Source organism: Harpia harpyja, chromosome 9 (assembly GCF_026419915.1).
Source record: "Harpia harpyja isolate bHarHar1 chromosome 9, bHarHar1 primary haplotype, whole genome shotgun sequence".
In the NCBI taxonomy this organism is placed as follows: domain Eukaryota; kingdom Metazoa; phylum Chordata; class Aves; order Accipitriformes; family Accipitridae; genus Harpia; species Harpia harpyja.
The window spans coordinates 10925558-10941295 of NC_068948.1; the positions used below are offsets into that span (position 1 = coordinate 10925558).

A 15738-nucleotide genomic window follows, 5' to 3' on the forward strand; every position below is an offset into this window, starting at 1 on the left:
ATAGGGAAAAGTCATGGAAACCCATTAATTATAACACAATAAAATGAACATGAAAACTTTAACAGCACTGAAGGCCACCATACACTACAACTGAAATCTACAACTCTTTCAAACAGTCTTGCCAGCCTGCTTTGAACTTCTTGAAACCACTGGAAGGTATCTACAGGCTTGTGAGTAGATTAGAAAATTATACTGCTCCCAGAAGAGAAAAATAGCAAAACAAAATAAAAACCAAACCCCCACATTCGCTTATTGGCTGTAACACAAGACCTTCAAGCCAGGAGAGGATTTAAAAAGTAGAACATTGCAGGCTTCAATTTATCAGTATAGACACAAGACATCTATCTAACTAAAGGCATTATATAGAGGCCTGTTCCTGCCAGAGCTGATGAGAACCAGGCTGAAGATGAACAATAATATGAAGGGTCAAGGCACCCCTTCCTAATATGTGCTGTTGAAGTAGAGCATTTGTAAAAGCAGGGTTTACTTCTTAAAGAAATTGTCTATTAAAGAAAAGGACACAGGATATTGCTGATTCATCTTGTTCCAGAACTTTATCATGTGTAAATCTGCATAGTCTGTGTATAACATTTTGTACAGTGAAAAAAGGTCAGTATAAAAATACTGCGCTCTTATTCTTTAGCCATACTATGAGAAAAGCACAGTTTACTATAACAGGAAATAATACTTTATTATAAAATCTGCATGTAAACAAGTAACAAATTAATTGAATAACAGTTAATGGAAGTGCAAATTAACTTCATAAAATGATATCTGTTCTGTATTTAACTCTCTCTCTATATATATAATTTGTTTTCTCCCATTCTAATGTGGTTCTACTCCCCCCTCCCCACATTTCAGTTTAAAAAGATTTATCATTGCTTGCTTTATACTAAAAAGAATGTACGAGCCTGCGTACAAGTTTAAATTTTGCTCTGCAAACGAGACAAGTCTGTGGTGATACTTATCATCAACCTTTCTTATCTTTGCATCTCTGGTATCCACAGGACAAGAGAATATATAACATATGTACACAGTGAAAATGTGGGCATGTCAAGCCACTTAAAGTTAGTTCATTTACTTGCACACATTGAAACTTAAACCATTTATCAATGAAATGAAATCATTTGAATGATTTCAATGAAAATGAAATCAAATGAAATGAATCATTTGTCATTGTAGCGTAACTTCCGGACTTGCTTGCGCACCTTAAGGCATTAACAAGAGTCTCAACTGATAAGTCATTCTTGTTATCACCGTGAGGATCATCTATACACTTCTCATAACAGTCAAATGCTAGTCATCACCCACGTGCAACATCTGGCCTTGCTGAAAGCTTCTAAAGCACAGATAAGTCATGGCAAGACTTTGATTTTGCTTTGAAAGCCATCTTCTTATTGTTCTTTGCCACAATTTTCCCAAGGAATCGCTTTGCCTTTTTGCCTATGCTTTCTCTTCTTTTTGTGTTGGCCATTCTCCTAGCATTGTCTTCTTTACTGTCTTTGCGAAGTCTAATTTGCCGAACAATACCTTCAAACAGGTCCTTGACGTTATGATGAAGAGCAGCTGAGGTCTCAATGAATTTGCAGTCAAACACAACGGCACAGGCCCGTCCCTCTGTATGGAAAGAGAAAAAGGGAGATGAGTGGAGATGGACATTTTCTCTTCATATATACTGGCAGAAAAATGAAACAAAAATTGACTTTGAGTAAGGAAAGTGCCTTCAATGCAACAGAAGAGCTTTACTACATGGTAGGAAAGTCCAAATTTGCACTCATGGTTTTGCCCCTTACTCTTCTTGGTTTTACTGGGGTATGGTCAGAAATCTCAGTTGACCAATAATACCGAATATAAGGCAACAATAGTCCTCTAGGCAGACCATCCCAGTATTAGTTAAAAGAGAAAGCTGATATAGGAGAGGCACTTAGATGCATGCTTGCTGTTTGATAGGAAACAGTGTGAGGTACAGAAAGAAATGTTTTTTATTTCTTCTGGAAGTTGTTGAACTGTTAAACACCTCTGTCCTGCTGTAATAAGTGAGAGTTTTCCATGCTAGCTACAAATGAAGCTGACACAGTCCACAAGGTCAAGTCATTGAACAGACGACTAGAGGTCATGAAGTTGCACACCATTGGATTTGACTAGGACTGCATTCAAAATGCAAGATGCTCAATGTTCCAGACATAAGCACATAACTCTGCAACATTGCTGCAGTGCAAATTTCCATGTTCTACTTGTGGTAAATAATAGCAAAGTTGTAAACCTGAGCAAAGTACTGATCTCACGGCTCGACAGGTCAACCATGCACTGCCACCAGCCTGAAAAAAGTGATAATCTCCTGATGAACTCCAGTCAATTCCCTGTGCAGGCATTTAACACAGGGAACATGGCAAAAACAGACAGCAAGAGATGGTTCATCATCACCAAGGCACTGATATTTCAGAGTATTCTTCCCAGTAAAAAAAAAAAACCAACAAAAAAACCCCCACAACCAACCAAAAGACGAAAAACCAAAACCACCAAATGTTTAAATAAGTTAAATTAATACTGTGGTGTTGGCAGTGGTTACCATGCTCTAGTTACTGAAATGCTAGCTGGAACTAGCTAAGAAAATTCTCACTGATCACAACTGGAGAACATATACAAAAAGACTTCAAGTTGTATGAGCCTGGTCCCACCAGCTCAACTCAAACGTGATAGAATCACTTCCAAAAGAAAGAAGATTGTACAGGCTGTATGGAATCACCCTTTTCAAAGGCTGCCTGGGTTCTATGACGTGGCACTCCTGTCCCTTAAAAAGCATACCTTGAGCTATCAAATCTTGAGACTAGCAAGTGCTGCTGCACACATAACATACAATTAAACCCTTTCAGTTAATACTGACCAGAAATTAATCCTACACAAAACAGTATGCTAAAGCTGCAGCTCTGATGAATTTTTTTCTCTTGTACTACAGTTCAGAGCATTGCGCAGTCACAAATCTTCCCCCACCACCATCTCCACTGTTTTCTGCGGTACCAAGTCCCTCAGCATGAACCACCTGGCTTGATTTCTCCGGTGTGCCTCAAATCATACAGTTTTCTACATCAAACCCAGACCATTTCTATTGGCCATAATCCTCCATAGCCTTTGCTACTAATTTAGACATTACTGTATAAATTAATAGTGTCTCTTACCGTCAACTGAGACTTCCCGGGACCTGACCAGGTCACTTTTATTGCCCACAAGAATAATAGGAATGTCTTCTGTTTGCCTTGCTCTTCTTAGCTGGATTCTTAGCTCAGAGGCCTTTTCAAAACTAACTTTGTCTGTGACTGAATATACAATAATATAGGCATCTCCCATTTTCATACAGTGGTTCTGAAGCCATTGGCTGTCATCCTAGAAGAAACAGCAAGAAATAGATTTATTGTACTGAAAAATCTGTTCGGTACTGATTAATGATTTAATTACTGTAAGCACGTTAAAGATATTTTTCTTAGCTTTATTACGAAGAGTCAGTAAAAGTAAGCCAACCTCCCCATTTTTTTTTAACGATTTTGTTATTTAAAACACATTAAAAACCAAAATTCTCTTGTTTCCAGAAATAATACCAGGTCTGCACTGATCAGATTGTGAATCTCTAATTTTACAGTAATTCCCTGGGCTGCTCATGTAAGCTGCTGCTTATTCAAAGCATTAAGGGATTCGCGCTCCAGCCCCATTCAGGTTTTTAAATTGCCTGCCTAGCTACAAGAAATTAATCGCAGGAGCGAACGAAGGCAGTATGCATTCTAATTTTTTAATGTCACTTTTTTAATGTTACTGATCTGATCGAAGAAATGGGCAGATGTAGTTGTTCCATTTCTAGTTTAACAGTGAACCACTGACCAAGCCGTGAAGAAACAGTATCTTAAGTCTGCAAGTACCTGCTCCCATATATCGAACACCACGAGAGATGCCTCTTCTCCGTCTACTATAATCGACCTGTCGTACGTATTTCCTACGGGAAAAAAAGTTCAGAAAAAAGAAGTTATTCTTCTCCGTCCCGGCCGGCCGCCTGGGAGAGAGGGTGGCCGCAGGGGGATGCCCGGGGAGGTGCGGCCGCGCTCCGCCGCTCCGAGCGGCGGGTCCCCGGGACCGGGAGTCCGCTGCCCCCCGCCGGGCTGCTGCCGCGGGCTGCCCCGCGCCCTCACCGGCCTCTTCCGCGTCCGCGCAGTCCTCCACGCCGCCGAAGATGCGGGCCAGGCTGGTCTTGCCGACGCCGTGCTCGCCCAGCAGGATCACCTTGTAGAGGTTGCTGTCGGAGTCGCTGCCCGAGGAGATGACGGAGTCGGAGGAGTCGGAGGCCCAGCTCTCCCGGTGCGCCTCGCCGGGGCTGTACGAGGTGCAGCGCACCAGGCCGGAGAGCTCGCCCTGCGGCAGGGCGGCCCGCAGGTCCCGCTCGTCCACCGGCATGCTTCGCCGGTGCAGGTGCTGGTGCACGGAGAAGGGCATGCTGCCGCGCCGCTTGTCCAGGTAGCGCAGCTTGTCGCCTCGGTTCAGAGTCATGGGGGCGCCGGGCTGCGGCCGGAGGGGAGAGAAGAGCCGTCAGCACCCGCCGCCCCTGCAGCGACCCGGCCCCGGCCCCGGCCGCCACAGGACGGGCGAGCCCCGCCGCGCCGTCCGCGGAGCAGCGCTTACCTCGGGGCGCTCCGCGGAGGGAGGGAAGCAGTGAGGGAGTCCCCGCCGTTAATCGCCCGTGCCGCCGCCGCAGCTCCCTCAGCGAGTGCTGCCGCCACCCCGCTCCTCGCCCCTATTTATGGCTCCGCCAGCCCGGCCCTCCCCTCCCCTCCCCGCCGTGACGCGCGCCTCCCGGCGCCCTGCCAGCGCGGCCGTGGGCAGCGCCGTCCGCCCACGGCAGCTCGGCTCGGCTCCGCTCCGCTCGGCGGGGGCGGGGAGCCCGGCGCGGGGAGCCCCGCCGCGGGGAGGCACGGCACGGCCCGGCCCGGCCCGGCCCGGCCCGGTCCGGTCCGGTCCGGTCCGGTCCACTGGCGGCAGCGAAGGGGGCGGCGGCGGGAATCCCCTCCGGTCGGCGCGGAGAAGCCGCCGCGGCCGGGGCCGTGGGGAGGCGAGGGAGGGATGCGGAGCGTTTCAGTGGGAAATACCGTTACGTGTGGGGAGCGAGGGGCTCCGCGGTCAGGCGGGCGGGGTCCGCCCCGCGTCCCTGCTCCTGCCCGGGCCGGGGTGCTTTTCTTCCCCGGTGCTCCCCCGGGTGGAACGGCAGACGGCGTTTGCGATGTAATGTCGCTTTTTTCCACTTGCAGCCGTGCGTGAGAGGGCGCGTGGTGTATGCGGATAGGTTTCCTGGCTTGTTAGGCTCTATGGCATTGCCCGGGAGTTTAGGTGTAGTCCCGGTGTCTACAGCGGTGTTAGGGAAAACATCTGCGGATTTGCCAAATCTGCATCGCTTCGTGCTTGCTTCACTTCATGTTCTGGAGTGGGTTATGAGAAAAGCACCTGTGCTAGGTGTTGCGCTTACATAGTAAGCTTGCCCGTGTGTCCACATGCAGTGTTAACGGTTCAAGAGGCCACTATAAAACATAAAGGTCAAGTTCTCTTGATTTCACCTGAGCAGCAAAGTGAGACAGTGCAAGTCTTATCTCATAAGTGGCACAGTCATTACCGTGTGATCAGGTGAAGAAACGACTAACCAGATAACTATACTTGTATTCTGAATGGCTCACCCAAGCATCGCGTATACAGTTTATTGTTTACTTAGCAACCGAAACATGTTAGACATTTTACAGCCAAAGTAACTCTGGCTCCTCGTCCCAAAAGATTACAGCCTGATCAGTACGGGAAAATCCCTGTGACTCTGCATAGGGACAGTTGCCACCAAATCCGTGAAAGTTTTAAGGGTTTACAAATCAGCTGCAGAAACAAGACTAAGAAGGCAAGAGGTAGGGAGGTGATGCAAATGAAGTTATAGATGTAGAGAATAAAGTAAGGGAAAGAAAAGGATCTGTGGGATTGGGCTGTGGGGTTGCATAGCCAATACAATACAGCATACTGGCTCAGAAACATCTTCTTTCCTATAACATGTTAAACTTCTCCGGCTTCTTAACTGCAACGATGATAAACAAGAAAAATACTTTGAAGGGACTGACCACAGGGAACTGGTATTTTTTCCCATGAAACTAAGTGAATGTGTTGTTATTTTCAGGAGCCAATTATAATTTTCCAGTCCATGCTCTTGGGGTAGTTTTGGCCCCTTTGCCCTGATAACTGCAGTTTGAAGTGTTAATGTGGCAGTTAAAGATCACCAAGTGCTTGCAGCAAGTTCTCTCTGCCTGTCTCACAAAATAGCAACCAAAATAGCCTTGTCAGTTTAAATAGAGTTTGGTGGTGAAACGCAGTGCATGCTTCAGTTAACTGAACTGAATTATAAACCTCTGGTTAGCATTTAAAATCATATTTAAATAAATTCTGGTTAGCATTTGAAGTACACCGTGATTACTTAACTTGGATAAACTGGAATTTGCAAAACCATTTTGATTTATCTGTATTTATATACAGTTAATTATGTAAAGACACTTCCAGAAATGGTTTGTCTTCAGTTAACTTTTTAAAAGTTTGAATGTTTCTGCTTAAAATTCTCACCTGGAAATATTCTGAGTGGGTTTATAAGTCTTTTGGACCAGTCTTTGTTGCATGCCTTTACCGTGTGTCAGGGTCAAACTTTAGGAGTTGACAAATAAAGTGAGGGTATTTTTAATTCTTTTCTGTGTGAAAGAAGGGACATCTGAGAAGCATCAGAACTGAAGACACAGTGCCACTTTTGTGCCATATATAGCACTATTGACTGGAACAAAACTAAAAATGGGAGTTTCACTGACAGGACTTAAAGAAGCCATATTTTATTCCAGGTCTTTTGCTGATGAGAATTATGAATATTTTAATTATGTAAATGCAAGATAGACCCCTCACTAGCCAAAAAATAACAGGAAAGGTATATGTAAAAGTGCTAAATAAAAACTTTGAGAGAACAGTGTGTCAGCAGGAAAAGTGAAAATAAAATAAATCCTAATAGAAATCATACAGAAAATTCAGGACTCTGTGGCAAATACTTGTTTCGTGCCAGAACCCAGGCACAATTAATGAATTAATGGTTATAGAATACCACCATGGTTACAGGATACTACTCAGGATCTGGCACTGGGTTCTGTGAGTTGTCCTTTAACGGAAAGTGAGATGGCCTTGGATTAGGTCCCCGGGGCTTCACTTATTCCTAGAGGGGTAAGTACAAGTAGCACAGAGGAGCGCCAAGGCAGTTAGGTCTGTTCCCATCCGCCACAGGATTTGTGCCTGGAACCAGAGAGAGGGGGAGATCACAGGGGTCATGTAGCTGGCTTATCTCCTTTGATCTCAATAGGTCCAGCTGTTTTGTGAAGTTGGAAGGAATTAACAGATAATTCAGGTTAATCACTTTGGACACATAACGTGATTTTTTGCATAGCATGTAATTCTGTTTGCTGTTAATTATTGCTATATATTCATGCATACACTACCGTGGCATCTGCTGATTTCAGTGGGGTGCATATGGGACCACAGGCTTGAAATGCTGATCTTTTAGTTTCTTTGAAGGATTTTAGACCATCTCCTTTCTCACCTGCCTTCCATTTCCATTTCTATGTGACTGTGCTTCTAACAGATATATTAACTGTAATTTGTTTCTATTTAAAAGGGATTTTCACGTCTTGCTTTTCTACTCTTATTTTCTATTGTTCTAGCTTCTACTGGTCTGGGGTTTGTTTTAATTAAATGAGTGCTTCAGACACATACTGTAGACTTGATATATTTAGTAAGCCTAATATACCATTCCTATGTATTGAAATGGAAATGGGAAATTTCATAATTTTGTTAGATTTTACATAGAGCCAGACCTGAAGTCTATCAATGTTGAAGGTAAAAGTCCACTCCAGCCTCCATGGCAGGTTGTAAGTGCTCTGAATCAGGGTTATCACAGCAGCAGTGGTACCATCTGCAGTTCTTGAGTCACAGGTGGCTCCTGAGCAATTCAGGTGCCCGTCCCCTGCAATGGCTGTGTCATATAACCAGCAGCAGAGCTGCAGCCCAGGGGCTGCTGTCTAACCCAGATCCTAGCTGCATGAGGAGATACAGCTTAACACAAGTAACAAGCAAATTCTGCTGAGGCCAGGAGCACAGGGTCTCAGGGTGTCAGAGACCCCAGTCAACTACATCCTAATTATCAGGTTATTCTGGAATCCTGGCGGAGCCACTGTAACCTCCCATTTGTGAATCAATCCAAAAACTTCACTTTTGCTTGGCTGCCCAGCATCTGTGGTGTGTGTCCTGTGGTTCTCATGGAAGAATTTGATCTGAGACTTAGGAGGAAAGGAACACTGATGTCCTATATTGTGTGGAACTGAGCACAAAGCTCTCTAAAAAGGGATTACTTTTTTTTTTTCAGTTTCATTTCATCTTCATGATTTTAATTTTCCTTATTTCATATGCTTTTCACTTAAGGTGCCTTTCTTTGTATTTTAGTGTTGTAGTATATCCCGTTTCTCTTTTTCTGTTATCTCATTCCTTTCTTATTCTTTCTCTCTTTTTTTCCCTTTCAGTTTTTCTCTAGCTTTTGAGAAGTGTCAGTGTTTATTTCTAGTGCACTCTTTTGGCCTGAGTACTTTTCATCATATGGAAAATGTAAAACATGCAGTCCGATCCTGTTTTTCCAGTTATTTATTCCCGGGGTAATAAAGCTTGTGCCTGGCGTATCTTTATGCTATATCAGGTGCAGAGTGCATTTCACGGTCTAAATGACAAGCACAGACTTTGCAGGGGGTGCAGTGATAACTAATCATGTATAACCTAACACCTAACGTCCTCCCCTGTGAATTTTCAGATAAAAAAGCAGAATTTTGGGGGTTGAATTAACTATATGTGATTCTACCTCATCAGTGTTTGTTCAAGGTCAAATGCCATATTATAAATAGTATTTATATTTTTTACATCAAATTAATATTATCACTGAATTCCAATTTTTGGTTTTTCTGCTGTCTTACATTTGAATTGTTTCACATTTTATTAGGAATAATAGAAATATTTTGAACAGCCCAAAGACTGGATTAGCAGCAGTGAGGTTTGGAAGGAAGTCATGGGTTTCTCCTCTCCTCACTTTTCAACTCATCTGCACTCCTCAAATCTAATTAATCAGCCATTATGTGGGTGAAGTTATTTCTATACAAAATGCAGAGATATCCACAAAGGTCTGTTCTTGCCAAGTTATATGAAGCATTACTTCTGCAGAAGCATGAGTCTGGCTACCTCCAAAATACCTGGACTAAAAAAGAAATAGCAGCATTTATTATTATTTTAATTACAGAACTGACAGACACAGGCCAGTGGGAGAAGAGACAGAGGCAGCAGTAGGAATTGCGTTGGGTTTTTTAACCTAAGCAAGAGAGAGAGAGAGGTACAGGGAAATGAAAAAAAAGAGCCAACCCAACATTTTTTCCTTATCCTACAAAAAGTAGGATATAGTGCAAATGTGGTGTCAAGTTTTCCTCACCATCACCCTTAAAATCACAGATGAGTGTGTGCTGAACAGATTTGGGCTTAACCGGTTCAGTTTGTGGGTTGTATGCAAATACATATTAGAGCTTTTCATGTGTAGCATATGGTATATTGTATTATCTTGCAGTTCATGTATAAGAATGTAAAAGTAAGCTACAGTTTGAACTGTACGAGTAACTGTAGCAATGGTGGAGCTTTCAGCCTTAGCACTAGCTCCTTTGTCGGAAAGCCTGATAAATACTGCATTCATGCTGAACCTATATTTGGACATTGCCAAGGGAGGGCGGCACACCCCTTCAGCCAAGGAGTCATGCTTTTTCTCATAATTACGCTTGCATTTAATGACAGGTAATATTTTTGATTGAGTAGTGGTAGCCATGAATTGGGGCTGCAACAAAACACGAGCTTTGGAGTCAATAGAAATCGACATAGCTTAGAAAGTTCACGTAGAGTGCCCAGGGGGAAATGCAAGCAGAAACCTAACTAAATCCATTATTATATCTACAAAATTAATCACAAATTGGTTCCTCTCATGGCTACTGTGCTTCCTCTCAGCTCCAGACCAGCAATTCTAAAGGTCACTGATAGGCACTGCAAAAGAATATAGTAGTGTTTGCATTTTTCAGGTAGAAAATGATAAAATAGGTACATTTTAAGTCCTTTGCTTGTTACATAAAGCAAAGGCCTGTCTTTCTGAAACTCTTGCAAAAGAGTGCAAAAAATAACTTGTGATAAGAATAGCTGGAAATGTGGTTCATCTTCCTGCTGCTCTGAATTTCTCACTGCTTTGAGTAAGCTCAGAAACTTCCACTACTAGATAACCTCATGCCCAACTGAACCAGGTGAATCATTGCTCTGAAAAAAGAAGTTGCACAAGTGGCATATCTAATTTCATTGTTGCCTGTGCGGTTCCCCCACTTCTTTTTCACAGAGTGCACCACACTATTAGTAAACTATCCTGTTAGAATATATTTGGGAAAAGCGTTCTGTCTCAGTCTAGCTTCAAATTTGCACTGATTTTTAGTTTTTTAGATTCAAGTTTACTTCATACTGACATGGTAACCACTTGTGCTATACCCTGTTACAAGAATCAGAGTTGGATACCCCCTTAGTTTCGTCAGTCACTGCGGAACGGACTCATTAGCACGTACTGTATGTGATCAGCTGTTTGCTCCTATTGCATTTCAAGTTTGGAGTAAAATCAGAACATGACCTAAGATATTTCCATAATTATTTTCTTTTATCACCCCTAATTCCTCTTTTTCAGTATTAAGCCTGTCATGGCCAATGTGTGTGACATACATCATCCATCCATGAGTGGAATGCTAAATATCCTGTTACAATTCCTGTGGGATGTATACTCCTTAGGGTGGATTTCAGAGGCCCTTTACAAGAAATGTCTAGAAGTCTGATACCATGAAAAGGTTTCTGAATTTACAGATTGCAACAGACAGTTGGTTTAAGGAGTGGGCAAAGTAAATGGCTGTCTGTCTTACTAAGAGGTACATAGTGGTAAGGAAGCAAATTGCAAATGTGAGATTTATTGTTTACCAGCAATAGCTCTTGGCAAGAGGAATGAATCTATTTACAATAACAAATTAAAGGAGCTGTCCTGGGTCAGACTCAACTTACAGCCAGTTTCCAGCAGCTGTCAGTAGCAGATATCTAAAGAAGAATGGACAGTAAGAACATGATAAACGCAATTAAAACTCCCCCCATACAACCACCGGGCTAAAAGTATTCCTTTTGTTCAGAGGCCCTTGATGTGTTTTTTCTGCATATTTTTCTAATTGCTTTTTAACCCATGTAGATTTTCGATATCCTGCAGCACTCTCATTTATTGTATTGTGAAGCAGAGAATGAGATTTCCCTCATATCGTCTTCATACATGTAATGATTTTATAGCTTTCTGTAGTAATTATCTCTCTTGGCTGAGGAACCTAGAGTATTCAGTCACTCCTTGTATAAACACAATTCCTGCTTGCCCTTCTCTGTATCTTTTCTAATACACCTTTTTAGATGTTAGGGGACAAGAAGCACACAGATTAGAAACACAGATTATTCAAACTGCATGTGCCCATGGACTTCCACAGTGGACAGTGATGTTTTCTGCTTTCTTTGTTAACCCTAAGAATTCCTAGCATCTGTTTACACTGTCAGCTGAGCACTGAGTAACATTTTCATGGACCTGCTGTAACTCTCTTTTATTGAGGCACTAAGGATTTAATAGGCAGGAAATTGGGTAGAAAACAGCCTAAAGCTGCCCTTGGTAACCTGCAGGGCCCATTTCTTCCATATGCCTGCAGGACAATGTCTTCAAAAGTTGCCTGTTAGAAGGCTTCTTCCACATAGTACCACAGAAGGAAAGTAGAGTTGTAAGGGAAAAATTCTCTGTAGCAAGAGATTCCAGCGAGAGTGCCGGGAGTACAGCAGATTGTGCCAGTGACAAAGCATTGCTTACATTTCAACACATTACAGAGCTATCACAGGAAAGAAGATCTGGGGATGTGGGATCTGAAAATCTGGGTAAAGTCATCATATTGTAGATATTTCCATGAATATGACAGGTGAACAAGGAAAAGTCTCCTTGCAGTGAAAACCCACAAGTAGGAGCAGACCACTGGTCCTCTGAGGAAATGGCCAACTCGCTTCCAGCACAGAGTCACATTGATCTGTCACTGAGGGAAGGACGTAAGACAGAAACACAATTTATCTTTGTGGCAATATAAAGTGAAACTTTAACTGTGCTGCCCTCTTCTGTGCACTAGATAAGAAAAAAGGACAAGGATTTTGTAATCTATCTTTTCATATACAGAGAACTTTAGTTTTGTGTCCAAATGTGCATTTATTATGCTTAGAATCGCTTATAAGCACCGTTTATAAGACTCCTGGTGGGGACTGGCGGTGACCAGAATTAAAACATAGCTGCCCTTTTGCTTTAGGTGATAAAGTCTGATCTTGTTTCCCTTGTGGGGAAAACTCCATTTGTCTTTCATTTCAACAAATGAAAGCTTGAACCAGGGACAAAAACTCACAGTCGAGACTTATGAATTTGAATTAGAAAGGCTTTTACACTTCTTTATAACCCAGTGCAGAATTTATGGTGTCTTTTCTTGTGGTGAGTGATGTCATGGAATCGTTCATGTAAAGTGTGTAGGAATTTGGATGTGAGAGATATTATCATCTGTTCCAGGAGAAACGCAGAATTTATCCAGTTGGAATGTGCTGAGTTTGGCAAATTCCACATTTGCATCACAGCAGTAATAGGCATCTCTGCTTCTTTTAAATGTCTCATTTCCTGCTTTGCCTCTGCTGCTATACAGGATATTCTGATGAAGACTTTCGAAATTCTTACTGTAGAATTATACTAGAATCAAATAAACTTTCTTATTTTCACTTTAAATTGTCAAAGTTCTTTCTGATTTTATTCTTGAGAAAGAATGTAATAATTATAATAATCATGATATCCTTCATTATCTACCACTTTGTCTCCAAAAAATATAAAATTATCAGGATCTAGGCTCATGATAAAATACAGAGAGCAAGCACAAGCATAGACTGAGGTAATAGAATGGTATGAAGTGTGTTCCTTATAAAAAGAGGGTTATAAACAATAGAGTTGAAAAATATTATTTTATGAAAGCAAATGCAGATCTTAATTTCAAAGCCAGCCCTAACCAGAAAAAGCTGAATCAAAACTCCAGTGCTGAAAGTCTCTCAGTCCTAAAGATAAAACTGCAAAATCTTGACACATATCAAGGACATTCTACACCCAAACGAGTTACAGTGAAGCAGGTAAGAAATAACTTTATTTCCCCGTTCATCTTATTCCTCCCGCAAGCAACTTCCCCACATCTAATGAATACCAGAATACTAAAATCTCTGGCGAGGCAGTGGCATGCTGAGCTGCTGATCACGCTGGGGAAGTGCCAGGCAATTATTGCTCAGCTCGCCATCTCTGCATGTTTCCTGTGTGAGGGCAGAGTTCCCTGTCAGAGGTTTCTTTGACAGGCACATTACAATGTAAATCTTTGGGCCTTAGGCATTTTAAGTGGACTTTCTTAATTTTCCAAATCATCAAAGCTACTTATATTCAAAGAAGGACTCGGTGATCATCCCAGTGCCTGGTGGTAATGAAATTCAGCAAACTGGTTGCATTTCATGGCATTTTCCCATTTACAGTTTTGAAAATGAGATCAGAATCAGGCCTTGACAGTCGTTTCCCTTCTCTACACTTACTCATAGCAGTAATTAACATGAACCAGGCAAACACTTCCTTAGCATCAGACTCTCACGTCAAAAGCATCAAGTCTGTGATTTCACTGCCTGCTCATGCACCCAGGTCTGTGGGGGGAAATGGTCTTTATTCAACAATTAATGTCAAAAACAATATGATGAATACAGCGAATTGCTTTTCTGCAAAGGCTCTTTCTTTTCATACTCACCCCTTTCTTTCATAATCTTTACGAAAGAAAGGGTTATATATTTGCATTACTCCTCTGCTCAAGCACATCAGCACCACCGGAATCATTCAGATGAATCTACAGCCTTCTAAGGTAACAACAGCATGTAGCTAGGCAACAAAAAAGAATATAGTATTTTTCAGAAAGGAGGACTTTTCTAGATGATCTCATACAGATGCAGTGCTTTTTTTGCCTTATAAGAAGAAAATGGTTCATGGGAGAAATTAGTCTGTCATCCTGTCACTGTCAAGTCATATCGATGTATAGGCTTCCTTTGATGAGCTGTGACAGAAAATAACAATGCATTGTATACTGTTCCAATTTATTTCTCTATATCTATTACATATTTTTAAGGTTTTTTACAAAGACTAAAACGCACAAATGACTTTATGGCAGATTTCATTAACCATCATCCTAATTAAAATGGAATGCTTCAATAATTACCAAGTCAGCTGAAATAAATTGTATCTCAGTTCAGCTGAAACCATGTCATCTTTAAAAAGGAGATTTTATGAGTGGCAAAGACATCCTGTTGTATGTACAGTCCATCACTATATGTAGGGACAGAGCTGTTGTGAATGGTGAACACTGATTTTATGCTTGTGAAGGGATTCGGTTAAGTGCAAGCTGTGAACCTGATGTGATCTAGCAGGTACAGTGTAGGCATCAATGCCTTGGTGCCCCGGATGAGGGTGATGAACCCAACAAACAGAGGATGACAGAGGTGCCAGGCCAGCTTCTGGGCTTTGGAGGGACTCTTTCCAGCCCTGAGAGGCAGCAGGAGCTCTGAGATGCTGGATGAAGACATCTTCCCTTGTTTCTCATCTGGATTTGTGCTGGCCAGGTCTCAGGACAGCCACTGACCCATGAAAAATCACAGCACCATCTGCGGGGGTGCTGTTATCAGCCCCTGAGCCACACCGGGATTCACGACCTCAGCTCATGATTTCAGCTATCCCCTCTTTCCCATTTCTCCTATATTCCCTTTTCTACATCTTGCTAATTTGACAATTTGTCTGTACGTGCAAAAACGTATTTAACTTGCAAAGCTTTCAAATTTTGTTTCCCAGTCCGGGTGCAGCAGGGCAGCCTGCGTGGCTGGGACGGACCGTGCACAGTGCTGGCAGGAGACCTGTGGGCACCAGGGAAAACATCTGTCCTGGAGCAGGGCAGTCCCTCTCAAGTTGTCTGTGTTTGTGAGAGCACGTTCTGTGCATTGCAGTTTCTGTGGCAAATATTTTTTCTGGTACAGACCTGAATGTAGCTAATCAGAGACATTATGTCACAGTCTTGGCAGCTTTCAGGTATGTATTTCCTCTCTTTGGCATGTTATTTTATTTGTGTATTTCAGAGCCTGTTCTGTGGGATGGCTTCCGTTCTTCCCAGCTGGACCAAGGCACGATTCATACCACGTTGTCTCTTTCATCTTGTCATTCCTCGTGGCGAAGCAGGGATTGCCCAGTTAGGCATGCAAGCCAATAAAAGACACAATTTATTTGTAGTCAGTGAAAGCAACTTTTAAGAGGATGAAGACCAGATCACAGTAAAATGTCAGAGGAAGGTACACCGTCTTCATAACATTCATAGCAAAGTTCCTGCAAGTGCTAAACTAGTATGATATATTAACTGATGTGTATACAATTTGCATCTAAGCTATAGTGTTTATTTACTCATCCATAAAATGCAGAAAACTATTAATTATATGACTTGGTAACTG

General features: G+C 42.4%; 1 protein-coding gene across 1 annotated transcript; it reads right to left on the reverse strand.

Moving 5' to 3' along the window:
* Positions 1 to 535: 535 nt before the first annotated feature.
* Positions 536 to 4785, reverse strand: RRAD (RRAD, Ras related glycolysis inhibitor and calcium channel regulator). The gene is made up of 5 exons (XM_052797570.1): positions 4663 to 4785; positions 4176 to 4542; positions 3909 to 3982; positions 3177 to 3381; positions 536 to 1617 (listed from the first exon to the last, which is right to left on the reverse strand). The coding sequence occupies exons 2-5, from the start codon at positions 4528 to 4530 to the stop codon at positions 1340 to 1342; spliced, it is 912 nt and encodes a 303-aa protein (XP_052653530.1). The 5' UTR covers positions 4531 to 4542; positions 4663 to 4785; the 3' UTR covers positions 536 to 1339.
* Positions 4786 to 15738: the final 10953 nt, after the last annotated feature.